Raw genomic sequence first — 26,844 nt, 5'->3', positions numbered from 1 at the left:
ACTTCTTATATTATTCTTTGGTAATAATAATACAGAATAGCCTCAAACTGATAAAGCCATATCCTCCTGGGGCCCAGGAATAGTCTTTTGTCTTCTGTAGTGGACATAATATTTTAGTGATTTTCTCTGACATCATACATGTCACAGTTTTAACTCAGGAGTCCTGTAAAGGGCACATTCAGGGCTTTGCAGAGACCAAATTCTCCTTGGTCTTTAAATATGACTGACATTAATTTAATGATCAAAATTAGCACTCTAATGGAATTATGATAATAATTATCATTTAAATTGGATTAATTTTCAAATTGTTTGTTATAAATCAACATCTCAGGAAAATATTATGGGGTTTCTAATCAAAATATGACTTTCTTTTACAAAACAGGGCATTTAATTCATACATGACCTCTGTAGAGGACACTAGGACTTAAATCATGTTTATCAGGCATTTTGGGAGACACAACAAGTGAATAGCGAAAGAAATTATATATCAATATTACTATTAATTATTAGATATTATTATGAAAATGTTGGCATTATTACTCCCATTTGTTACACTTTTTTTTTTCATTACATGTTGCCCCAAGAACACATTAATATGCAAATTAGATACAGTTTATAGATGCATTGTATTGAATGGGAAAACCTATGCATGGCTATTTTACCCACATATTGCATAAAGTAAAATGGTATATCAGTTAATTCCATTATATCTTTCATAACATAGTTGAGAATCATCTTTAAACAATGTGTGGTTAAAAAAAATCCTGAAGCCTAAAAATTAATTAAAAATATATATATTTTTTTATTTTTTAAACAACTTAGTCCTGGTTTCCACAACAGAGGACATATCATAACATATGAATAAAATATAATTTTTCAAAAAAGTTTTTTTTTTTTTTTTCATTCGTTTCTTATGCTCTAAACAATGTAATGACGTGAAAAAATACTAAATTCAAAAAAACTTTTTTTTTCTGGGTCTCAGGAGGATGTGACGGTAAGAGTTACAGTTAAGTACCAAGGTGACATTTATAACGACTCATCAAAACATATGAATCATCAAAACTGACGAACCAATAGTCTGTTTCCAAATTTTTGAACGAACCAATGGGAATTGAGATGGGCGTGTCCCCGCAAAATTCAAGCGACAGTTTTGTAGAGAAAGAGAATGTGGTGGACGTTGTGTTAGCAAAGAGCAAAACTGTTAAAAACAAATACTATATTTATTTTGATTAAATATTTTTTGTTTTGTTTTTGTGGATGATCGGATAAAACAATGGAAACAGTGACGGAGGGAGACGTGTCTAAACTATCTAAGATAGGTAACGTTAAAGAGCTCTCATATAAGCTTACAACAGGCTAGTCCTATGCATCATGTACGCTGTTAGATATTTACTGTTCCTATTGATTCACGTGTGTTTATTTTTATACCGCATATTATAAATGTAAGTTGTGTTAAGATTTTATTTCGAAAAATCAGCTAACAGTGATGTGAAAACCAACGAGCTGTTGTTCAAAACACTGATAGCGATGCATTGTGCATGCGCGCGCGTGAGTGAAAGAGGTACTTGTTTTTGCTTTATAAAGGGACTAATGCAGCCTTCACGTGCTCTCGGGATTATCGTAAATACGAGTTTCTTATGTAAAAATTGCACATGAACGCCCTCCCATTTCGAAACTTGAATGCGACGAGCTCGTAATCACGACTTCAGAAGTGGGAATTATCAAATTTCCGATAGCACGTAAACGCAGCATTAGTTAAATGAAATTACTTGTGGCGTCTCTTCATCTTTCCCTCAGGGAAACGGCATAATAAAGTACAAAATAGTGTGAATAATACCTCCTGAAATAATGTCCAGAGATTCTGTAATTTTCTTTTATCAGTATCAATATTTTCGGTCGAAATGTATATCTGTATCTGGGTTATGTATCTGTATCAGGGTGTATATGGTTATCATTTCCCATCTTTTGTAGTCCTCCTTGCCTTTGCTAGCTCGTTAAAATAGTCATGCACATAAACGTCATGCAAAAAAATGTGAAAAGTACATATACACTCTCTCTTAATATGAGCACATACAAGCTGCATGAATAATAATTATAAAAGGATTAGCAAAATTCTGTTTTAAATAGTTGTAGATGGAGTACAGCATGACTGTCAGATGTCAACTACACAACCTCCTTTCAGGACACTATCCAAATGGTTCATGAAGAAACTAGTATCTTCATTCACTTCATTCAAATGGCAGAAGTTCTATTATCCATGTGTCTTGCATTTTTTTTTTTTTTTTGCAATAACGACCAGCTGACAACATTGTCCTTATCAAATAAATGTATTTGATATGAAATGGACATGTAATATTGATTTGATTTATATTATCATGTGATTATAAATATACAAGACACATAATATATGAATAACACCAAACTAGCACATCTATAGTTTATTAAATACATGCACGTATGTTGGATTTTTAAATAGTTTTCTCTTTTGTTTACAGAGCAACGCAAACAGAAATTGGCTGAATATCTTGTGGCAAAAGGAAGACTGAAAGCACCTAATCCAAAGTAGGTGGTCTTAAAGGGTCTGCTACAGTTGTTGAATTTGTAATTTAATTATTTTAAAAACAAAAAATGTAAACAGACGTGGACAAAATTGTTGTTACCCTTGATAAATATGATCAAATATGACTGTAAAAATAAATCTACATCATTTATCCTTTTGATCTTTAGTTCATAAATTTAGCAAAAATCTATCCTTTCATTGAAGGAAAAGAATTGAAAGTGGGGGAAAAATCACATTGTGAAATAAATGTTTCTCTCCAAAACACATTGGCCACAATTATTGGCACCCTTTTATTCAATACTTTTTGCAACCTCCTTTTGCCAAGATAACAGCTCTGGGTCTTCACCTATAATGCCTGATGAGTTTGGAGAATACCTGACAAGAGATCAGAGACCATTCCTTCATACAGAATCTCTCCAGATCCTTCAGATTCCCAGCTCCATGTTAGTGCTGCTTCTCTTCAGTTCAACCCACTCATTTTCTTAAGGGTTCACATCAGGGGACTGGGACGACCATGGCAGAAGCTTCATTTTGTGCTCAGTGACACATTCTTGTGTTTTGATGTTTGTTTTGGATCATTGTCCTGATGGAAGATCCAACCATGGCCCATTATTGGATTTCTAGCAGAAGCGGTCAGGTTTTGATTTTTTATCTGTTGGTATTTGATAGAATCCATGATACCATGTATCTGAACAAGATGTCCAGGACCTCCAGCAGAAAAATAGGCCCACAACTTTAAAGATCCAGCAGTATATTTAACTGTAGGCATGGGGAACTTTTTATCCATGTGTGCACCAAAGCCATCTGGTGGATTTGCTGCCGAAAAAACTCCTTTTTTTTTTTTTAGTTTCATCTGACCATAGAAGCCGGTCCCATTTGAAGTTCCAGTCTTGTCTGACAACTGAATATGCTGGAGATTGTTTCTGGATGAGAGCAGAGGATTTTTCTTGAAATCCTCCCGAATAACTTGTGGGGATGTAGGTGCTGTTTGATCATTTATTTTTAGGCTTTCTGAGACTCAAGACTAAACAAATTCCTGTAATCCTCCAGCTGTGATCCTTGGAGAGTCTTTGGCCACTCAAACTCTCCTCCTCACCGCGCTTTAGGACGATTTAGAAACACGTCCTCTTCCAGGCAGATTTGTAACATCTTTAGTTGATTGGAACTTCTTAATTACACTCAAAAAAAAAGATTTTTTGATGCTGTTCAGTTTATTTAAACAATTTATTTTGATTCAACACCATTGTATCAGGTTTCTGGTTTAAATGTGATTGATTCATGTTAAATTGACTTGAAACGATTACTCTTTGACTTAACTTGATGTTTTCATATTGGAATAACATGTTTCAATCAAGTAAACCCAACCAGGACTCAATCAAACAGGATTTTCACTTCCCATCATGCTTTGCAAAGGGGCTGAACTAGGAGTGTAAATGTTGAAATACAGTGTTATTTTAAGCAGTTTTTAGGAAGATGAGAAAATGGAAAGACTTTTTAATGTTTACTGTTCTATTATGTTGGTATTTAAAAGTTTCTGTTAATTAATAGTTTTAGGGTTACCATTGTGGTAAATTGTTGCACTTGTGCTTGGGTTGAGGACCTGCAAACTTTCAAATTACTTTAATAAGAAAGTAATCACTGTGGTAGTGCTCTGGGTTGCATTTCCCAAAAGCATTGTAAGCCTATGTTGATTGTAAAACCATTGGCACCAGTGGACTTATGATCAATTTAGGCTTTACAATGTTTTTGGTTAAGGCAATTTAGGATGAATCCAGTATCACATCTAGATTTCTAACACAGAACATCACAAAAGTTATATAAATCGCAAAATTAAACAAGAAGAATTAATTGTAAAAATCAATGTATATGAAAACAATTTATTATTTATTTATTTATTGCTTTTTATTTATTTTCCAAAACATTGCAAATTAGTTGGGGTGACACTATTAAATTAAGCTGTGCCCAACCATAGTAAATAAGTTGAATCAACCTTAATAAATGAAGTTGACCCAACGTAAGTACATTAAATTGGAATAACAGAATTGCATAATGCTGAAATAAAGCAACTTAATCATGTGGAAATCCTTTCCATGATTTTTTTATGTTCGTTCAAAGAGTTATTTTTTTGAGTGTATTGCCCTGATAGTTGAAATGGGGATTTTCAATGCTTTAGCTATTTTCTTACAGCCACTTTCTATTTTGTGAAGCTCAACAATCTTTTGCTGAACATCAGAACTATATTCTTTGGTTTTACTCATTGTGATGAATGATTAAGGGAATTTGGCCTTTGTGGCTCCTCATGTTTATACTCCTGAGGAACAGGAAGTCATGGCTGGACAATTTCATGTTCATGATCACCCTGGTGTGCTAAATATGTAAATATGAATGGGAATATACTTCAGAGATATTTTACTCATAAAAAATTCTAGGGGTGCCAATAATTGTGGCCAACGTGTTTTGGAGAAAAAGCATTTACAAGCACCTTATTATGTTGTATTTATGTTCTGAATAAACTTCTTTTTTTCTTTTTTTACTCAAAGACCATATCTCAAGGAGAAGCCTGTTACAAAGAAACATGCTGAAAATAATCAGAAGCCCAAACTTGTAAGTTAAAATTACATTTCTTAAAATTTTGCACTGTTCCATGTTAAAAGTGTAGACTGTTGAGTTGATTGTCTTTATAATTCTTTCAGACAGGTGATGAAAAGGAAAATTGTGGCATCAATGGCACAAATGTAAAAGAAGTGAAGAGAGTGAAGTCATTGGCAGAGGTTAATAAAGGCACATCCTCAAAAAAAGGACTCAGCATCCATTCACAAGCCAAAGCCCCAGCACAGTCTTCCAGTAATTCCCGTAATACTTGCCAGGCAGCCTTTCACGTTTTGAAGACACAGAGCAATAGAACGGCTTCTCTTCAAAATCCAAGGAAACCACACAAATCTGAGAAAACTGACGCATCAATCCATGGCGCAAATAGGAATCATCCACAAAGCCTTCAAAATGGCCAACAAAAAGCCCATCAAACACAGCCGGCTTCCCATGCTTCAAATAAAACTCAAAAATCAAGAAAATCAAGTATTGTTTCAGTCTGTGGCCCTTCACAGTCTGGATATGGCATCTCTGCCCACAGACGCACAGAACAAATGCACCACACTAAGACGGACCTTCAGTCAACAAGGCCTTTGGCTAAAAAATTAGTAGAAACAACCATCAAAACAACTTCAACTACCAATTTAAAGAGTCAAAGACCAATTAACACAACTGGGACAAAAATTCAGACAAACAATGTTTTTAAAACCCAGGCAAAACTGACACAGCAACCCAGAAGTCAAAGTGCTGTAACAAAGCTTGGGATTCACAACAGCAGTTCTCAGAGCAATAAACTCATGAGCAGAAAATCGAATTCGGCGACAAACAGATCTGACGTGTACCACAGAAAGGATATTTCATGCATTATCACAAAAGTTGATGCCACAAAAACTAAATCGCATTGCTCTGTCACAAACAGAGCAACAAGAACAAGTGTCTCTTCAACTCTATCTAAACCAGCAGATAGTGAAGGATCAGCGATCATTAAAAACAAACAGCATACTACTGTTAAACCAACTAATGCTACTGCTTCTACCAAACTCCTTGGTCGAAACACCAAGAGTGGTGTATTGCCACAGACTGCCACTGCGCCCCAAGAGCTTCAGCAGCCCGCCAAGAGATCCAGCCAGGCCAAGCCTGCGGTGCAATTGCAGACCCCTACATCCAGTTTCTGTCCCAGTACTCAAGGTGTCCGAACAGCCCCGGTAGATGGAAGGAAGAAGCCAACTGCAGCACAGGAGGAGAGACTGTGAGTTTACTTCTGTCTGAATCAGGGTTTCTCAACTCTGGCCCTCAAGCTCCAACCCTGATCAAACTCATCCTCATGTAACTGTATTCCTGAAGACCTTGATTGGTTTGTTCAGTTGTGATATATTTGATGAAATTCGAGAGGTATATGACTCGTCCATAGACAGCAATAAAATCAACACTTTCAAGGTCCAGAAAGGTACTAAAGACATTGTTAAAACGGTCGACGTGACTGCAGTGGTTCAACCTTAACGAGAATACTTTTTGTGCACAAAAACAAAAATAATGACTTTATTCAACAATATCTTCTCTTCTGTGTCATTCTCATACATTGTTTACGTCCAACGCTTCCAGGTTCTACATCAGAACGCCGACTCATTATTAGCCGGCTCTTGCGTCAGCATCACACGCATGCCTCATGCTGCTCACGTGTGCAGTTTTGGCCAATACTGAGCCGGCATTCGGACGTAAACACAGAAGACTTCACTGTGCTTACTGCGTCACCTGTGTAAGGATAATGACAGGGAAGACAAGAGATTGTTGAATAAAGTTGTTATTTTTTTGTTTTGTTTTTGCACACAAAAAGTATTCTCGTCGCTTCATAAAATTAAGGTTGAGCCACTGCAGTCACTTTGACGGTTTTAACAATGTCTTTAGTACCTTTCTGGAACTTGAAAGTGTTGCTTATTTTGCTGTCTATGGAGGAGTCATATACCTCTCGGATTTCATCAAAAATATCTTAATTTGTGTTCCGAAGATGAACAAAGGTCTTACGGGTGTGGAACGACATGAGGGTGAGTAATTAATGACAGAATTTTCATTTTTGGGTGAACTAACCCTTTAAAGCAGTGATTCTCAAGTGGTTTTGTTTCAAGACCCAGATCTTACCCAACACTGAAGTAGACAAAAGTATGTATTTATTGGTTTATTATTGTCAGTGGCGTAACTTTGTTTTAAAAAAAGTGGGTGGGACATGGTCTGCTAAAACAAGACTATCAGAAATGTACAATAACAAATGCACAAAAAAATAACATTACGATGTCCAGAAATCAATTTCAGTAGTACTTTGATTTCAATTAATTGACGTAGATCTCATGTTTAATGTGATTGTTTCATCCTTACATCTACTATAATACAACAAATCATTAGTCTCAACACAACACGACACATTTACGTCAGTACAATACATAGATCCGCATTTGATGTTTGAATTTCCTAATGGACGGGTGGTAGAACTTTTGCTCAGTCTGCCAGAGGTTCTGGGTTCTAATCTGCCTTCGTATAGTTTTTATTATATTTTTAAATAAAACCTAAGATGTTCATCAGCGATTGTATACCAAGAGCATGGACACGTTTGTATGCATTTTCTCTTGCGATTTCACCGGAACAAATAGAGAGTCTCCGCAACAGCGATAAAATGAAGTGTGCGTCTTTGTGAAGGCTGTGCACGAGCTACATGAGAACAGTGGCAACAAGCACTCGGCGTGATTTCAAAAAACAGCACCAAATCGCCTTTTTATTTAACACAAATGAATGAAATTAATACTCTACTAGTGAGCTGGAGATGTTTCCTTTGTATTAGGTACATCTGTGCCACAAGATGTTTAAAAAAGTGTTGGGGACCAGAATGATCCTGGCAAAAAGTTCCACCTGCAAATTACGCCTATGATTGTTTTCTAAATGTTTCTTGAATTGGACAAACTAGGTCATATATTTAAAACCTTTGTTCAGTTTGTTCTTTACACTGAGAACATGTCACTCATCCTGTCCATGTAGGCATATGGATAATTTGATATAGCTTTTACCAAGTGACTGATACATTTGAGACAAAATAATGAAATTTGATTGGCACAATGTTTGACATCAACAGTAAAAGATATATATGATTTTTCTCCTCCATTTTAAAAATTATTTTTGTGTGGCACTTATGTTTCTTTTTTCATATCAATTTGTGTTAATGTAAACCAAATGTAATTTAAAATATGACGAATTCATAACTTGAAATGTTAAAAATGTATTAGTAGAAATTAACATGTATTATAAAAATAACATTAACCAAGATTAACAAATGTTTGTAGTGACATATTGTTCATTGTAATTTCACGTTAGCTATTGCATTAACTAACATATAGAAACACAGTGCCAAGTGTTACTATGGTTTGCTAACAATTCATGATTAATTGAATTTTAGGGTGTACTCACACTAGGCGCTCTGAACCGTGCCTGAGCGCGTTTGACCCCCAAAGCCCGGTTCGTTTGAGTAGTGTGATTGCTCCGTTCCGTGCCCGGGCGCGGTTGGTTTAGCCGCTCCTGGCCCACTTGGAATAGGTGGGCCAGAGCACGGTTCAGTTGGGCTCGAGCGCGGTTCGCATGCAGTGTGAGCGCTAACTGTGCCAGAGCACAGAACAGTTACTACTTTTGTGTGCGCTACTGTTATCATTATGATGGCAAACATCTTTATTACTACTTTGATAGTACACTTATCAATTAATGTAATTAATTCGAGTGTATTTGGGTTTATAACGGGTCTCGTTCTCACCTTATTGATGAACAGGAATTGTAGTTTGCGAGTAAAGCTGCAAATTCCTCCATTAACATCAGCTACCTTCGTAATAATCCTCTGATACATGTTATTGAAAATCGCTGCGTGGCATAAATTATAAATAGCCTACACTGTAAAAAAAAAAAAAAAATTGTAAAAAAAAAAAAAGGTCAATAACTGTCAGCTACGGCTGCCAAACAAAAACCTTAAAATTAAAGTAAAATATTCAATAATTTAATTAAAGTTTAAAAACTTTAACAGAAATTTTCATTAAAATTTTTCTACAGAAAAACACTGTTATTTTACAGGTATTCCCTGAATTATTACAATAAAACACCTTCACTGCAAAACATAATCTTAAAAAAAAAAAAAACAAAAAACGGTCAAATGACTTTCAGCAAAGACTGCCAATCAAAGTCTGTAAAATAAATGTAAAATATCCTAATTTAAATAAAGTGCAAAACACTCTTACAGAAAAAACACTTGATTTACAGGTATATCCTGAATTGTTACTAACAAAACACATTTACACTGTAAAATGTGAATCTCTTGTATTTAGAGAGGACACATGATTAAATTAATGTAACTATATGTTACTGCTTCTGAAATAAAGCAACATGCAGCATAACATCAATGTTTTCTGGCTCATCCTGAACTGAAGCACAGGCTCTACTCTCCAGCACAATGGTGACCCACAAAACAGATTCTTATTGAGAATTAACAGAGGTTTAGATGTTGATGTTTTATTGAATAAAGTAATAAAGTTTGAAGCCACCATTCTGGTGGTTAGTGCTTGCTTTAGTTGGGCTCTTGACCCTTTACTCTTTGACGTCAGTGTTCCTCTGACTGCGTTAACTGTGTGTTTCTAATACACGTTTGTTATAGCAAAAAAACAAAAAACAAACTGAGATCAGATGATGTTGGTCACTTTTTAAGTGATGGTATAGTTAAGTATTATAAAGTGGTCTGATTCACTGATACCAGAGTCTGGTCTCTGACTAAATTGTTCAATGTGAAAACGCTGTGAAGTGATACTATAAACAATTTTATTAAATCATTATGCAGAAAATGTTTTGTCAAGGTCATGCAGACTCACACAGACATCAAGGATCAGCGTATGAATCTCACAATGGTGGAAAAAAAACAAAACAACTCACAACGTCACAAAACAAGCTACTAATGTCCCAAAAAAAGCTTTGTTGATTGTCACCATTGTTGAGATTCATATGTTGATTATTGATGCCTCTGTGCTCCAAAAAAAACAAAAAAACATGGCTGAAAACATTTTCTGCATAATGACTAAAAAAATCAGAATACCAGGTTATCATAATATGATTTCACAATATCACAAGGTTATAGTAAATCATATGAAATTAACAGTTAATATACTCAGAAATTTGATACTATGTGATATCAGTGAATCAGGCCACTTCATGATAACTATATCATCAATAAGCAGCCAAAATCATCTGATCAGAGTTTTTCCTGCACTTTTTGCTATAACAAACATGCATTAGAAACACACGGTTAAAGCAGTCAGAGAAAAACTAACATGGAAAAAGTCAAGGGTCAAGAGCCCAACTAAAGCAAACACTTACCTCCATAATGGTGACATCAAACTTTTTTTTTCTCAATAAGACATCAATATCTAAATCTTTGTTAATTCTCAATAAGAACCTTTGTATAAAAGAAATAAAGTCTAGACTGTAATAAGTGAAGATGCTGAGATCTTGAGAGATCTGTTAGTGTTTAATTTTCTGTTGTTGTCAGTCATTTGAATCAAATCAGGAAATACCTGTAAAATAAAAGTATTTTTTAACATTTAAAGAATTTTTGTTAAACTTTTTTTGCACTTTATTTAAATTAGAATATTTTACTTTAATTTTATGGTTTTTGTTTGGCAGCTGTAGCTGCCAGTTATTTACCCTTTTTTTTTTTTTTTTTTTTAGGATTTTTTTTAAAGTAAAGGTAATAATTCAGGAAATACCTGTAAAATAACAGTGTTTTTCGGTTTATTTAAATTAGGATAGTTTAATTCTACAGGGTTTTTTGGCTGCCATTCATTTGACCATTTTATCATTTTTGTTACTGTTTAATTACTGATTATTTTTGTAATTTTACATACATTTGTTTGTAATTTAAGAACAGAAGAAATACTGTATAAAAAATACAGTAAATTTTCTGTAAAAAATATGTGAATTACTGTAATTTTTCATTAATGTCATAATACATAAAATAACAGCCGAGTTGTTAATTTACATACATTGTAATTTTCCAGAGTTTTGAGTATAATTTAAAATAAAAGAAAATGACCGTAAAAAAATCAGTTATTTTCCGTAAAATTAGGATTTTTTTTTACAGTATATTAGGCAGTATCTTAGCAAAAGTGCATTTCTTCCTGTTTTCTTCCATTCAAAAAGTTGCATTGTATATGACATAAGCGTGCTCCGGCCTGGAACATGTGAGTGCAGGCCATCGGGGGAGTGGGGAAGGGGGACAATCGCACTCGGGCTCGGTTCAAGGCAACCGTGCCTAGTGTGAGTACACCCTCATTGTCCAACATACCCCTCACATCATGACCCACCAGTTAAGAACCACTGCTTTCAAGGGTTAGTTCACTCAAAAGAGAATGACATAAGGATGTGCAAATGATAACAGAATTTTTATTTTTGGGTGAATAATCCCAATCTTTAGGGAAAAAAAGTATAGTTTGTTTTTTTGTGTATCAGTCAAACCCTAACAGAAGTGATGTCTGTGCAGGCGTAAGCTCCAGGAGTGGCGGGAATCAAGGGGCATCACATATAAACGTCCTCCTATGCCTGTCCGGCTGGTGAGGAGGAAGACGGTCTCTGCTATTCCTCAGCCATACTGGACTTCTATGGAGAATGAAGATGAGGTTCATAACATTGTCTTTGCTGTGGACCGGTCACTAGATGACTGCATTAAATTATTACAGCAGGTATTATAATTATTTTTATATGAGTTTATACTTATTTTAATGTGTAATTAAATTAATATGCATTATAAGGGGTGATGCAACAAACAAAGCAAGTTCTTTCATGGAAATTGGAGTTTTTGTTTGTGCCAGAGAGCAGTGAAATCTGACTGGTACAAAATCACGCTTCACATAGCTGATACACATAAAAAGTGTTCTGACTAATTGACTGTGTCTTGCCGTTACACAGATTTTTGCTTTTGGACAGACAAATTGCCAGCCGTCTACCTTGGTTGAGATATGGTGTAAAATTGGTTCATGGTTGAACAGCTTTTCCTTTTTAGTACACATCAAGGAGTGGGAAAAAATACATGTGAAAAATAAAAACAAATAAATAAAATAGAGTAAATAAAATAATAATAATTAAAATAAGTAAATAAAATAATAAAAACAATGACAAAAACACAACCATTAACAACAACTGTTACATGAGGTCTTATAGGAAGTCAAGAGCTATGTGTGATACAAGTAAAAATTGTGGTACAATTTAGAAGATGTAGTCATTGTTTGTTTTTTATATATGTAACAATCCCATTTCCTCCAGCATTTTTCCCCTTTGTCCTTCTGTATCCGAAGGGGGAGAGTAATTTTTTCCATGGAACATATTTGACTAACAACTACCCGAAGAGCATAAATCCTTGTGTATGTGTGTGAGTGTGTGTGAGTGAGTGAGTGAGTGAAGAACAATGCACAGTGCTACACAGTGCTTACGTCAACTGTTACGTGTGTAATACTCACCAAGGTGGGCGTTTTGACATATTTCTGTGTGTATTTGATTAGGTGCGCAACTAAAGACAAAGGCTATTATGCTTGTCTGTGTTTTGTTTAGAGCACACGCACAGAAAGCATCTTGTCAGTTTTTAATATATGTATATATATATATATATATATATATATATATATATATATATATATATATACATACATACATACATATAATATAATATATATTAGGGCTGTCAACGTTAATGTGTTGCGATTCATTCAAAATCCTTAACGCGTTAAAATAATTTGATGCATTTAACGTGAAAAAAATACGGAAGCATGTGAAATTGCGTCATAATGTGATTTACGTCACGCAGTTAGATGATCTTAAAGTCCATGCTGATTATGTCAGAGATGGCAGAGAGAATTATTCATTCCAGTGTCTGTTTCATTTTAAAACACAAACTCTCTGTCATATTCTGTCATTGTAACTGAAGAGCACGAGCCCTCCTGCATTGCGCTGTTCCTGTCTATACGGAACGTCTCATCCCACCGCTGTGTGGCCAGATGATATGCAAACTATGTTTCTCGGCTGGATAAAGCAAACCAGCTTCTTGCTATGAAAGCTTTGATGGATGAGGATTGCAATCAAAGTAAAGACGATTGCGGTGACGTACAGAAGTACGTGAATCTGTTATATTGATGCACAAACAAATCATGTATGGGCGCGCTCTCGACGCACTGATCACACATTGTATTTATGCACACAGAGCGTTTCAGAACATTTCATATTTCAGTACATTCACGTTGCTTTCACACACATTCAGCATAATGTTTGGATTTGTCCTGTGTATGTTGCTGTGTACTTTAGTATGTATGCAGGTCAAGGTGGTTGGTTTAGGTTTTTCTGGCATCTCCGTGTTGTCCTGTTCAGTATCGCAACTTGACTTGTCTAAAATGTAAACAAGCTCTTTGCTGTTGCACATACTATACACTGTGAATTCTGAAACGTTCTTTTTTGCTGTGATTTTTTTTTTTTAATGGGTGCTTTGGTGTAGCCTAAATAAATGCATGAATTATATGAAATCATATCATTTGGTTATTTGGTGTCCTTTTGGAGTCTGCAAGTGTCCTTTTTTGGAAAGACATCTAAATGTACCTTGAAAAAAGCTGAAAAATACAGTTTTGTGAAAATCACACTTCAATCTGATGCTTTACTTTGCTGGATATAGGCAATGATGGAAAAATGGACGTGTTAAACAAGATAAATGGTGTATGCTTAATTTCACGATAAGTGTGTGATTAGTTGCGATTAAAAAAATTAATCTATTGACAAAAGAACCCAGTGAAATGTTTCAAAATGTCTCTTGGCACAGCAGAGCACCAGGGAAAGAAACATTAAACCTTAATTCTTTCAGACAGTCATTGGCACACCAACACTGAACATAATTTCCCTTATCACAATGTTTACTTGTCCAGTTTTAGTTGAGCAGATATCAAGTGTCTGCCACTTTCTGGCATAAATTGTCCATGTTTAAAATTCGTTTCCACCAGTCTCACGGCTCTTGAGTTTACGGTCTTCTTGAAGGTTTAGTTCACCCAAAAATTATGCCATTAATTAGCTGCGTAGCCAGCAATGACATTTCCTCTCTCAAGATCCATTAATGTACTAAAAACATTTGAATCAGTTCATGTGAGTACAGTGGTTCAATATTAATATTATAAAGCGACAAGAATATTTTTGGTGCGCCAAAAAAAACTAAACTTATATAGTGATGGCCGATTTCAAAACACTGCTTCAGGAAGCTTCGGAGCGTTATGAATCAGCGTGTCGAATCATGATTCGGATCGCATGTCAAACCGCCAAACTGCTGTAATCACGTGACTTTGGCGCTCCGAACCACTGATTCGACACGCTGATTCATAACGCTCCGAATCTTCCTGAAGCAGTGTTTTGAAATCAGCATCACTATGTAAGTCGTTATTTTGTTTTTTTTTGGCACACCAAAAATACTCTCGTCGATTTATAATATTAATATTTAACCACTGTACTCACATTAAGTGATTTAAATATGTTTTTAGTACATTAACGGATCTTGAGAGAGGAAATGTCATTGCTGGCTATGGAGGCCTCATTGAGCCATCGGATTTCAACAAAAATATCTTAATTTGTGTTCCGAAGATTAACGAAGGTCTTACGGGTGTGGAACGACATGAGAGTGAGTAATAAATGACATTATTTTCATTTTTGGGTGAACTAACCCTTTAAGCTTTTTATGAGCTATGCAGTAGAAGTTGCACTCCTGTATTTATGTCCTGCATGATACAATATTCTGGACAACTTGGTATATTATAGAAAATTTTTAATGAATACGAATATGATTAGATGATGCTTTCCTCTGGGTGCTCACAAGCATGTTGAGAACTGATCCAATGCTGTTTGTGTCTTTCTGTGACAGGGTTTCCCGGCGGAACAGGTCAGAGATGTGCTGTCTCGGGTGCCAATGGCACAGAAGTTCGCTAAATACTGGATCTGCCAGGCCAGACTAATGGAAAGAGAAGGAAACCTGGAGGTTCTGCCCATGTTCCAGGAGGCCGTCCGTGTAGTAAGAGAGGTCAGTCTCTCTTTATCTGTCAAACATACATCCTTTTTTTTATAGATGGTATTTCCTTTTGCTTGTGTTTTTTCTTTTTTTGCAAGAGTTAAAAAGAATAATAGACATAATAGGGATGCTCATAATTGACTGGTTAACCGATTTTTTTGAAAAAGCTTGCTGCATGGATAAAAAATATGATATACATATAAAATCGGGTTTTTGAGAAATAAAAAAATCAAACAGAAGTCACATTTTATTATTACATGAATGTAAAATACTGGTAAATAAAGCAAAATGTTTACAAACATTATAAACACTACAAACATAGCTGTAGGCTATTTTAGGTCCCCTCACTCCACAATAAATCCTTTTAATTTAACGGTATTCAGAACAGAACAAGAATGAAAAATAAAAGTAGCTATATAAATGTCAAGTCAAAACGAATTCATTTAAAGCAAAACAGAAACCGGCACTGGTCACACTGAACGGCACAGATTGTACCAAAGACTATTTAAATTGAGCAGTGTAACTGCTCAATTTAGTTAGAACTGATATGTGTGTATACGCATCTAAGGTTAATGATTAATTGATTAACTGATTGTTAATTTAAACAACGATCGATCATGGGAATGATCGTAAATTGACATCCCTACTCTAAGCTGTGCATAATCACCTAAGTGAAGGAATGGAATATTTTGCACATGTTGCTTGCCAGTAAATGAAGGGATGTCAATTCATGATACTTTCTCATCTCTTAATTTTTCTATACTTAAAATACATTGTTGTTTAGAATAGTATTATTTATTTTGGTGATCTGTGTCTGTGATTGTATCGGCCAATACTGCTTCCAGTGATCTGTGATCTGTGATCAGTTTTCTTTCCATGAACTTGTTTTTGGAGGGTGTCACAAAAATGAACCAAAACTTAGCATATACAACTTGTTGCACAGTTTCTTCTTTCGTTTGGTTAATCTGTTAATTATTTAAGTAAATATATTTTGCGTATTTATTAGCGCTGCCCTGACTAAAATGGTTTTAGTCGACTATTACTACTATTTAGTCATTCATTTATGCGATTAGTCCACTAATTGTACATTTATATTAATTTAATTACTTATATACTGAGGAGAATACTAAACCATAATAAGCGTTTGATAGGCGTAATATAGCCTAGTCCGTGCTCAAGACGGAGATGGCAGAAAGCGCATCCTGTTTGTTTTCTTTATTTTACAAAGGCCTAATAATAGTGCACATTTATCTAGGTTAACGTTAGAGCTAGTTGCCATATAAAGTTGGTACTACTTACATGTTTCAAATGATAAGCCATATTGGAGGTTGATGGATGATAGGCGAACGTTTAGATTTCCTGCCTGACAAAAAGTGACTAATCGACTTCTCATTCTCTGTGCTGCTGTTTGCACATATAAAACTAAACCCCTGGGAAACAGATTTTTCTGGATCACAGACAATTAATTAAAACATTGTAATTAGTTATTATTTTGAAATGAGCAAATTCCAGTTACTTCTTAGGCAAGGACTTAACAGGAATAACAGGAAATCAAAGAGACGCATGTGCATGAGTAACCCACCTGTTTTCACTTAATGTTGTTGATTTTTCCCAACAGCCAGTGGACGAACTACGATCTGTGGTTTTTGAGATCCTTAAAAAGAAACAGATTCAAGGTAAAGTGAGATGAGTAATCCATATTTCTGTTTTATAATTACTTGGATATAGATTAGGAATGCATTATTAATGTATACTATTGATAGTTTTCACGTGACGTCACGCCCTGAGGGGGCGGGCAAAACAATGCTTTCCTCCATTGCCTGCCAGTCATTTTTACCAGGTTTGTAGTAAAATCTAATGTAGTAAGACAGTGATATTAAAAGACCAAATTCAATATACACCTTATTGATTATGCATACTTTGTACAGGCAAACAACTGAACACAGAATATTAATGTAACACGAGTAAGCTTTTTTTTTCCCATGGAAAACCATAATAAAGAAAACGCGTCATCTGCTCGCCTGTATATAGTATGCATCATCAAAAAGGGTTAAACTGAATTTGAAATTTTAATATCACTGTTTTAGTACATTAAGGGTGGGTTGCACTAAGGATTCTTTAGCCTGGCGTTGGTTCACCCTCCGCCTATGCTGCTTGATCAGCCCTTTAATTCTAATGGTCTTTCTGCGTAGGTAATCTGTGTTTAAAATCAAGTGGTGCAACACAACTCAATTTACAATAAAACCCAGATCAACAAATCCTTGATTAGTGTTAAATTTTGCTTAAATTAATGCTTATTGGTGCAACCCACCTTAGTGTTTTTCACGTTAGCTTTTTAAAAAATCGTCCCGCTGTTTTTAGTGATTGAAATCACTGCAGGTGCTGTATATGGATCACAAGTGCCCAAAACGTGCATCTTGTTCACATATTTTCGTTTTTAGATGGAAAATTGACAGGCTTGACAGGCTTGCGCTGCAGTTACATGGCTCCGCGACAGTCACGTGACTGAAAACTATGAATTGGTCACAAGTTTAAAATAATTAAATTATTAATCATATAATTAATTACAGGTAAAAATAGTTTCTTTTTTTTTTTTTTTTTTTTTAAAGAAGTCTCATGCTCACCAATTTATTTTAAAAAATAATATATTGTGATATAGAAGATATTTCGTTCATCTTCAGAACATAAATGAAGATCTTTTTAATGAAATCTGACAGCATTCTGTCCCTCCATAGACTGCCTTCACAACTAGAACTTTGACGCTTCAAAAAGTCTATAAAGAGATCATAAAACTAATCCATATGAATTAAGCGGGTTAGTCCAAATTTTCTGAAGAGACACAATCATTTTATATGATCAACAGATTTAATTTAGGCTTTGACTGACATCTGTTCATCATATAAAGGGATCGTGTCTCTTCAGAAAATTTGGACTAACCCGCTTAATTCATATGGATTAGTTTTATGACCTCTTTATAGACTTTTTGAAGCGTCAAAGTTCCAGTTGTGAAGGCAGTCTATGGAGGGACAGAATGCTGTCAGATTTCATTAAAAAGATCTTCATTTGTGTTCCAAAGATGAACGAAAGTCTTAAAGTTTTGGAACAACATGAGGGTGAGTAAATGATCACAGAATTTTCATTTTTGGGTGAACTAACCCTTTAAATTGTAATTAATTCCTGTGATGGCAAAGCTGAATCTTCAGCAGCCATTATTTCAGTCTTCAGTGTCACATGACCCGTCAGAAATCATTTACATTTATTAATTTATCCAAAGCGACTTAGAGTTGAGGAATACAACCAGCAATTCATCTTAAGAAGGCAATTAAGCGGGAAAATGTATTTAAGGCAGCCGTCCCTAGTGGAAGGGATTGGAGGATGGATCATGGTTTTTAAGGGAATTTGAACTAGGTTATTGTAGCATTGCTTGAGCGCACTGAAACGGTGGCCTTTATAGTTGAAGAGGAGAGTTGGTACTGTTTTAATACCTAACAGTTCTAGACTGTTTTTACCGATAACCTGTTTTATTTCTCTTAAAGGGATAGTTCACCCAAAAATGAAAATTTGATGTTTATCTGCTTACCCCCAGGGCATCCTAGATGTAGGTGACTTTGTTTCTTCAGTAGAACACAAATGATGATTTTTAACTCCAACCATTGTGGTCTGTCAGTCATATAGTGCATTGAAACGGTAACACCATCTATGAGAATAAATAAAAACATGCACAAACAAATCCAAATTAAACCCTGCGGCTCGTGACGACACATTGATGTCCTAAGACACGAAACGATCGGTTTGTGTGAGAAACCAAACAGTATATAATTTTTTAGCTCTAATACACCACTATTTTTATTTATTTTATTTTTTTGCTCAAGAAACATATCTTCTTATTATCAGTGTTGAAAACAGTTGTGCTGCTGAGTATTTTTGTGTAAAACATGATGCATTCAAAAGTTTGGGGTAAGATTTTAAAAAAGAAGGAAATTAATTAAATTAAAAAAATAATGCTTTTATTCAGCAAGAATGCATTCAATTGATTCAAAGTGAAAGTAAAGACATTTATAATGTTACAAAAGTATTCTATTTTGAATATAAATTCTCTTCTTTTTAACTATCTATTCATTAAAGAATCCTGGAAAAACAATTATTAATAATTGAGCAGCAAATCAGCATATTAGAATGATTTATGAAGGATCATGTGACACTGAAGACTGGAGTAATGATGCTGAAAATTCAGCTTTGCATCACTGAAATAAATAATATTACTGTTACACAGGTGTCCTATTATTAACTTACATTAACTATGGACATGTTTGAGTGACGTCTCATAAACAGAAAGTGTCCAAATTTTTAGTTTTTAACGTGAACAGTATATCTATTGTTTTATCATTTGAAAGTAACTTTGAAGGGTGTGTCTGTGCCATCTTTTTAAAATACCACTCAGTTTGATGTTTTATCTATATTATCTATTATCTAAAATTTGTAAAATTTTTCAAATTTATACATAAATATGTGGAGAAGACCTTCCTAATTAATGGATTTGGCTATGCCAGTCATAACTGTGAGGACAAATATTAATGATACACCATACAATGAAGTTCTAGAGAATTCCTTCAACTCAGTATGACAATTGATTTCCATTGCATGACTGACTCGAAGACCTAGAGGGCAAAACGTACATAAAACTGCAGCACAGGCCTGTCAATTTTCCATCTGTTTTAAGCCATGAATATTTAGATCACCTCTAGGCATGTGACGGTATCAAATTGTCATGTTGCGATAATTGCTAAAGCTTTTATTACGGCATACGGTATTATCACGATATTGAAATAATTTTCAAAAAAAAGTGTTGTCATACTATAAAAGGTTTAAAAACAGTTTATGTTAGCTCAGTTAGCTCCATTAAATAATAGTTACAACTTTTGATTTTAATAATGTTATTAAGTATTGAAATTAAGATTAATAAATGCTTTAGAAGTATTTTTCATTGTCAGTTTATGTTAACTAATGAATTAACTAATATTAACTAATGAAGCCTTATTCAAAAGTATGAATGAACAGAATCAGAACACATGCAAACAAACCCTAGGGCTTGTTGTAGTAGTCCAGATTAAAATATAAAAATATTTTTTGAAATTTGAAAATAAATAGCCTTAAGTATTTGGTGCTGTGATGAACACCATTGCGAATACAAAAATCTGAATGGCTGTTTGAAACATTTAAATACTAAAAGGTAGAGCAGCTAGTGTTACTGGGGTAACCACTGCGTTTCTGAATAATTCATAATAAATAATTGTTCACGGTATTTTGAAGTGCCCACAATAACAATATCGTGCATGTTCATTATCGCGATATATCGTATTACCGTATACCGGCACGTCTAACCACCTCTCAAAAGAAGAAAAACAAATATATGCGAACAAACGGCAAGTTATGGCCACTTGCAATCACTATTTGAAAAACATTTAATGCTGCTTACAGGGATTTTAAAAGATCAACTTAAGTTCAGATGAGCCCTGAAGATGAATGCTTTGTGTTAATGCATAAAGCAATATTAAGCTTTTCCTTTATTATGGTTTTCTATGGAAAGCTTAACGTGCAAGTAAGCGTGTTGGCGTTCATATTCTGGGCTCATCATCAATAAGGTATACACTAAATTGTTTTTTAATATCACTGAAAATATAGCTAGCGGGCATCAAAGGAAATCCTTGTTTTGCCCGTCAGATGGACTTTCCCATACAGGTAGGACGTCATGTGAAAGAGTCTGGTGTGGAAGAACTTGGCTGTTTTTTATGTTTTGTTTGTTTGTTACTTTGTTTTTATTGGACGCAGGTTAATAATAAATAATAATATTAATAATTTATTGTAAGAATACAATGAGATTACATTAGAGCATCAATCGATTTCATGAAGTGCAAAAGATCTACAATAGCACAGTATATAACCTGGACAACATGTGACAAACAAGGAATGTAATACATAAGATAGATAAACTCTAGTAACCAGAAAAGAAAAAAGAAAAAATGTGTATAGTTAAGTGTACTGCAGCAATGCAAAGTCCAGATCTCAGTTATTGTAGTTATTGGAAGATGGTGCATCATAACTACAATTTAAGTGAGTGAGAGGGGGAGAGGGGGACAGTGTTTGTTCAGCAGTCTGACTGCCTGGGGATAGCAACTTTTGGCCATTCTGGAGGTTCTGGCCTGAAGGGATCTATACCTCCTACCAGAGGGCAGCGGGAGGTGTACGCAGTAGAAATCTCCGGGAGAACAGTCCCGATGATCTTCACAGCATTTTTCACCACCCTCTGGATCCTCTGCAGTTCAATTATAGTACAGCTAGAAAACCACACTAACAGCCCATAAGTCAGCACACTTTGGATTGCATAGTTATAAAAGTTTATCATGAGCCTCTGGGGGAGTTTGGCTCTCTTCAACTTCCTCAAGTAAAAGAGTCTCTGCTGGGCCTTCCCTACAGCTGAGGTGATGTTACTGCCCCAGGACAGATCCTCCGACACAGTGAGACCCAGGAATTTAAAGCTATTCACTCTATCCACTGCCTCTCCATTAATGTAGAGAGGGGAATGTCCAGGATGATTTGATTTATGAAAGTCAACTATGATTTCTTTTGTCTTTTTGATGTTAAGAGCCAAATCATATTTTTTACACCACCCTGCCAATAGTTCAATCTCCTCCCTATATGCCGTCTCGTTGTTTGTTATGAGGCCGAGCACAGTTGTGTCGTCTGCAAATTTAATGATGTGATTACTGGGGGAAGAGGCAGAACAGTCATATGTATAAAGTGTGTAAAGTAGTGGGCTGAGCACGCAACCCTGAGGGGCACCAGTGCTGATGTATATGGTGTTTAAAACGTGCTCGCCTATTTTCACACATTGAGAGCGGTTGGTTAAAAAATCCAGAATCCAATTACATAATGAGTTGTTCAGTCCAAGGTTACACAGTTTCAGCAGGAGTTTTTTTTTTTGCCGGATTGTATTGAAAGCTGAACTAAAATCCATAAAAAGCAGCCTTGCATAGGTGTTTTTGTGCTCCAGGTGTTACAACAGTATGTGAAGCACAATGGCAATAGCATCCTCCGTTGATCTGTTCTCCCGGTATGCAAACTGGTACTGGTCAAAAGTAGTTGGTATGGCCTTTTTTTAAGTGTTTCACAACCAGCCGCTCCAAGCATTTGGCGGGGATAGGTGTAAGTGTCACAGGCCTGTAGTCATTCTGGCATGTGACCTTGGCTTGTTTGGGGACAGGAATGATTGTGGCTGCTTTGAAACATGCTGGGACCCATGACTTAGACAGCGACAGGTTAAAAATGGTGGTAAAGACCTCTGTGAGCTCGGCCGCACAGTCTCTTAGCACTCGGCCCAGCACTCCATCTGGTCCAGGTGCCTTCCTGGGGTTGATGTTGCCCAGGCTCAGGACTGGTGCAGTGTTGTCGTTGGTGGGCAGGTGGGACCACAGTGTGTCCTTGTTCTCCCTGTCAAAACAGGCATAGAACAGGTTTAATTCCTCTGCTAGAGTGGAAGAACCATTTACAGAGGCAGATGTTGTACCCTTGTAGTCCGATATCGCTCGTATTCCTTCCCACACCTGCCGGGAGTTCGTTGAGATGTTGAAGTGGGCTTCAGTCCGCCTTTTATAATCCAGTTTGGCGGACTTGATGCCCCTTCTAAAAGCACTCCTGGCTGTATTGTAGGCCTCTCTGTCTCCAGACCTATAGGCTGCATTCCTGACTTTAATTAGCATCCGAACCTCATGTGTCATCCATGGTTTCTGGTTAGGAAAAACATGGGTCAGCTTCCAGGATGTAACTCTGTCCACACAAAAATTGATATAATCCATAACTGTGGTGGTGTATTCATCAAGGGCCTGGAGTGTTATTAATTAAACATGAATTCTCTCACAAACTCTGAGCTTGTTCTTAGTCTTAAGTGAATATTGTAGTTATTGTAAATGCATAAATGTAAATTAAAAATAACTTCCCATGTTTTAAATTATTCAGTTGTGTCTCCGATGCCAAAAGAGCCTGAAGCGGTAGAGACTAGGATGCATGACGAACAGGAAGGCGGTGACATCATATCTACGCCAAAACCTGTTGGAGCCCTCATATGTGGAATGAGGGGTGACTCGTCTGTCGTCAAATATAAAATTACAGCCACCCCAGGGTATGACACTTATACAATCCAACTTGAACTTGAATAACCTTTATCTCATGTTCATGTGCACTGTTTCCTTGGAATAAGTAGCATAATGTTAGGACTGTTATAGATGTAAAATTTATGTATTTAAAAAAATATATAATTTAATAATAATAAATTGAAATATTTTAAATTGTTTATTTACTTTTTTTTTTTAGTACCAGTAAAACTTTGGATACAACTTCTCATTCTTTATTATTACCATTTTCCACATTTAAAATAATTGTAACCAACATAACATTGTATGTACAAACCATGAAAACTCTTTGATATTTTAGCTTTTGATATCTACAAATTTATACTCACTCTAAGAAATTTTTACAAGGTCACAGCTTATTTATATTATTTCTTTAAAACATTTAAACATGAGCTTCAAGATGATTAGACTGTGATATTTATATTGGTTGTTTGCCTGTAAAATACAACTCCACATCAACAGTTTTGATATGGAAGAAAAAAAATTAAATTCTAATATATAGGGCTGGACACTGACACAGATTTCATGATTCGATTTTGATTCAAAAGCTTGTGATTTGATTCCATTTCAATTTCAGTTCATTCCAATTCAATATTAATTCATTTGTATACTGTATATGCAGTACATGTCAGTTTTTCTAAAGGAAAAAAAAATCTCTCAGCTAATGCTGTAAACTATACTGGCAATCCTGTCAGTACATCACTATATTAAAGGTTAAAATTAACAACTGATTTGTATACAAACATTTAAATTACACAAGGCAGTTTTATAATAACTTTTTAGTGACATTATTATGTTTTTACTCCATTTCGTTTTTTGAAACATTTAAAAAGTGGTTGTCATTTAAACTTGTATTCATGACAAATTTATTCAAACATGGATTAAAGCTGCAGTCCGTGATGTTTTTTGGTTAAAAATGACCCAAAATCAATTTTTGAGCAAGTACATAACCAGCCAGTGTTCAAAGCTTGTAATAATGTTTTCTAATAAGAGCGGTACTGGTGGGCTTCCGCGGGAAAACCGAGCATGCAGCCATTCGTCTTTGCGTCATTACATCACGTCTGTAAACATAAAGGACTCCCAGCTAGTAGCTATATCATGTGAGGATGCTGAAGGTGGCGGATCATTTATAGCCTTTTATCACAGCAGCTGCAATAATTAAACTTATCATTTTGATGGTGGGTTGTAATCCAGAAAAGTCCAAATGACAATCATCGGTGACAACTGGAGATTCACCCGTAGTCAAAAGTATCCACACCGATGTGGTGACTGACAGCAAACATTAGATTCATCCGCGCCGAGGAACTGCGCCGATGCACAACCCACGTAAAGATGATAATTTCACACATAACTGCAATTGCAGATTTCAAACAGATGGTGACAAAGAGGCAAAAATTACAGACTGCAGCTTTAAATATAGAAGAACGAGTTAAGTAAAAATATATAATATAGTGCATATATTCATCAAAATGCTCCTTTCTAGTGTTAATTTTTCTGTCTAAGCCATGGTCATTGAATGGCTTTGAATGTAACATTTTATGACATTGTTCACAAGCTGTTTTATTGAAGTCTTCTTGTGGTTGAAACACTAATTGAACAATTACGTAAGACATGAAATATCTCAGTAATCTGTGCTGTCTTTCAACATTCCTTTTGATGTTCATTTATGTTTATAGTAGTAAAGAAGCTTCTCTTGAACTGAGGTGTTAAAGCGATTGGTCATGTCACATTAAAGAGCGTCAAAACCATATTTAGTTTTTGGATTTCTTTAAAAATTGAAAGCAAAGACTTTGTTTCATATCAAAAATAACAAAGCTTATTGTGATTTAATGGACGGGAGGCATGCTGCAAATAATGTTTAGTGAAGTTTTGTTCACATGTAGACAAACGAAAACAGCATAGACTAAAGAATCAATATCGGTTCATCAAAATGAGAATTGATTAAAATCGAGAGATCTATATTTTCAACCCAGCCCTACTAATATAACTATTGAATAATATTTTACTTTTCTCAATGTTATAGAAGCAAGAAATTTATGAAATGAGTAGCCAATGATATAACACTGATCGAATGTTATTTAGTGATGGTACGTGCAGTCAAAATGTATGTGTAAGTAAGATAAAACTCTGAAATAACATTTACACAGCATGACTCTGGTAGTTCTTGGTTCATCTCACAGGTAACAACTTGCGCAGAAAATTTTCCAATAGTCCAGCGTCATCAAGTATGCCAGCATGATTGTCTTGTTATTTTGCTGCAATAAATTGAGTAATATCTGATAACTTTGTATTTTTTTGCATGTTTTAAGGGGGAAAAGGAGTCAGCAGGGAGCAGAATCAGGACAAGTAGACGGTCACGAAATCCGTTTCTTTACCCCAGTGCGGCGTTCAGTGCGGATTGAGAAAACCGCTCTGTGCTATCCATCAGCCTTGCAGGAACACGACCCCTGTGTGACCTCTCTTTGTGACCTTGCAGGTGAGAGAAAGGAAGAGGTTGAAGGTTACACACAACCCCAGAGCTTTCCTGTGTATGTGTACCGAGAGAACGAAGCACTGAGAGACCATGTTCAAGTTAAACTTGTTTATCCAGAGGAGGCTGAAACATGATAATGTTTATTATCATTCAGTGACCTTCATTTCCCACCTAGAAGCAAAGAATTGTTTTTATCATTTTAATTTAGTTTTTACTATGTTTGTAAAATGTCTATTGTACTATGGTGCACATTTAGCCAAGCTCATATACTACTAAACATTTCTTGCTAGGCTCTAGCCAGAACTTTGCCTTTTTTATACTGGTTAGATGCTACCTAATTTGTTGCTATGATGAATTTCAACATTAAGCATTGCTATATACAAATTACATTGTATATATTCTTTCTGCAAAAGGTTGGATTTTGAATGATAAATAAATAATATTTGAGTCACTGATGCTATAATTTGTGCATAATTACATTCTGATCATTATTAAATCTTGAAATGTAGATGTTTGCTGTTGATTGGCAAACAATGTGTGAGGTTTGTAGGTTAGTGGAAGTTTTAAGACATTAAAGGGGACCTATTATGCCTCTTTTTACAAGATGTAATATAAGTCTCTGGTGTCCCCAGAATGTGTCTGTGAAGTTTCAGCTCAGAATACCCCAGAGATCATTTATTACACTATATTTTAAATGCCCATTTTTGAGTGGAAGGACAAACATGCTGTTTATGTGCATGTATCTTTAAATGCTCCGCCAAAAACTAACAAAACATCTGTTTGCTTTTGATTATCTTTATTGCAGTCATGTAACACTTCATTTGTTTCAAACCTAGAATAAAACTCATTCAAATTGTCGGCCAGTTGTTGATTTGACACAGTGCTGGGGGGTGGTGTTTTGTAATTGGTAATGTCTTTCAGCCTTTCCACACTGATGTAGGGT

The 26,844-nt window shown here is 35.3% G+C and overlaps 1 protein-coding gene across 3 annotated transcripts; it reads left to right on the top strand.

The window, feature by feature from the left end:
• Window positions 1-1,091: 1,091 nt before the first annotated feature.
• ckap2l (cytoskeleton associated protein 2-like) lies at window positions 1,092-26,353 on the top strand. Of its 3 annotated transcripts, none has more exons than XM_051894807.1 (9): window positions 1,092-1,319; window positions 2,496-2,562; window positions 5,101-5,164; window positions 5,254-6,398; window positions 11,700-11,898; window positions 15,099-15,254; window positions 16,861-16,918; window positions 23,256-23,418; window positions 25,738-26,353. In XM_051894807.1, exons 1-9 carry the CDS (start codon window positions 1,274-1,276, stop codon window positions 26,033-26,035), a joined length of 2,196 nt encoding a protein of 731 aa, XP_051750767.1. In that variant the 5' UTR covers window positions 1,092-1,273; the 3' UTR covers window positions 26,036-26,353. The 3 variants fall into 3 exon arrangements, with proteins under 3 accessions (XP_051750767.1, XP_051750766.1, XP_051750769.1); XM_051894806.1 differs by having other exon boundaries at window positions 1,095-1,319; window positions 5,245-6,398; XM_051894809.1 differs by lacking the exon at window positions 1,092-1,319 and adding an exon at window positions 2,886-3,003 and having other exon boundaries at window positions 2,539-2,562.
• Window positions 26,354-26,844: the final 491 nt, after the last annotated feature.

The sequence above is a fragment of the Ctenopharyngodon idella genome, chromosome 5 (assembly GCF_019924925.1).
Source record: "Ctenopharyngodon idella isolate HZGC_01 chromosome 5, HZGC01, whole genome shotgun sequence".
NCBI lineage: Eukaryota > Metazoa > Chordata > Actinopteri > Cypriniformes > Xenocyprididae > Ctenopharyngodon > Ctenopharyngodon idella.
This window is presented reverse-complemented; position numbering and strand designations above follow the sequence as displayed.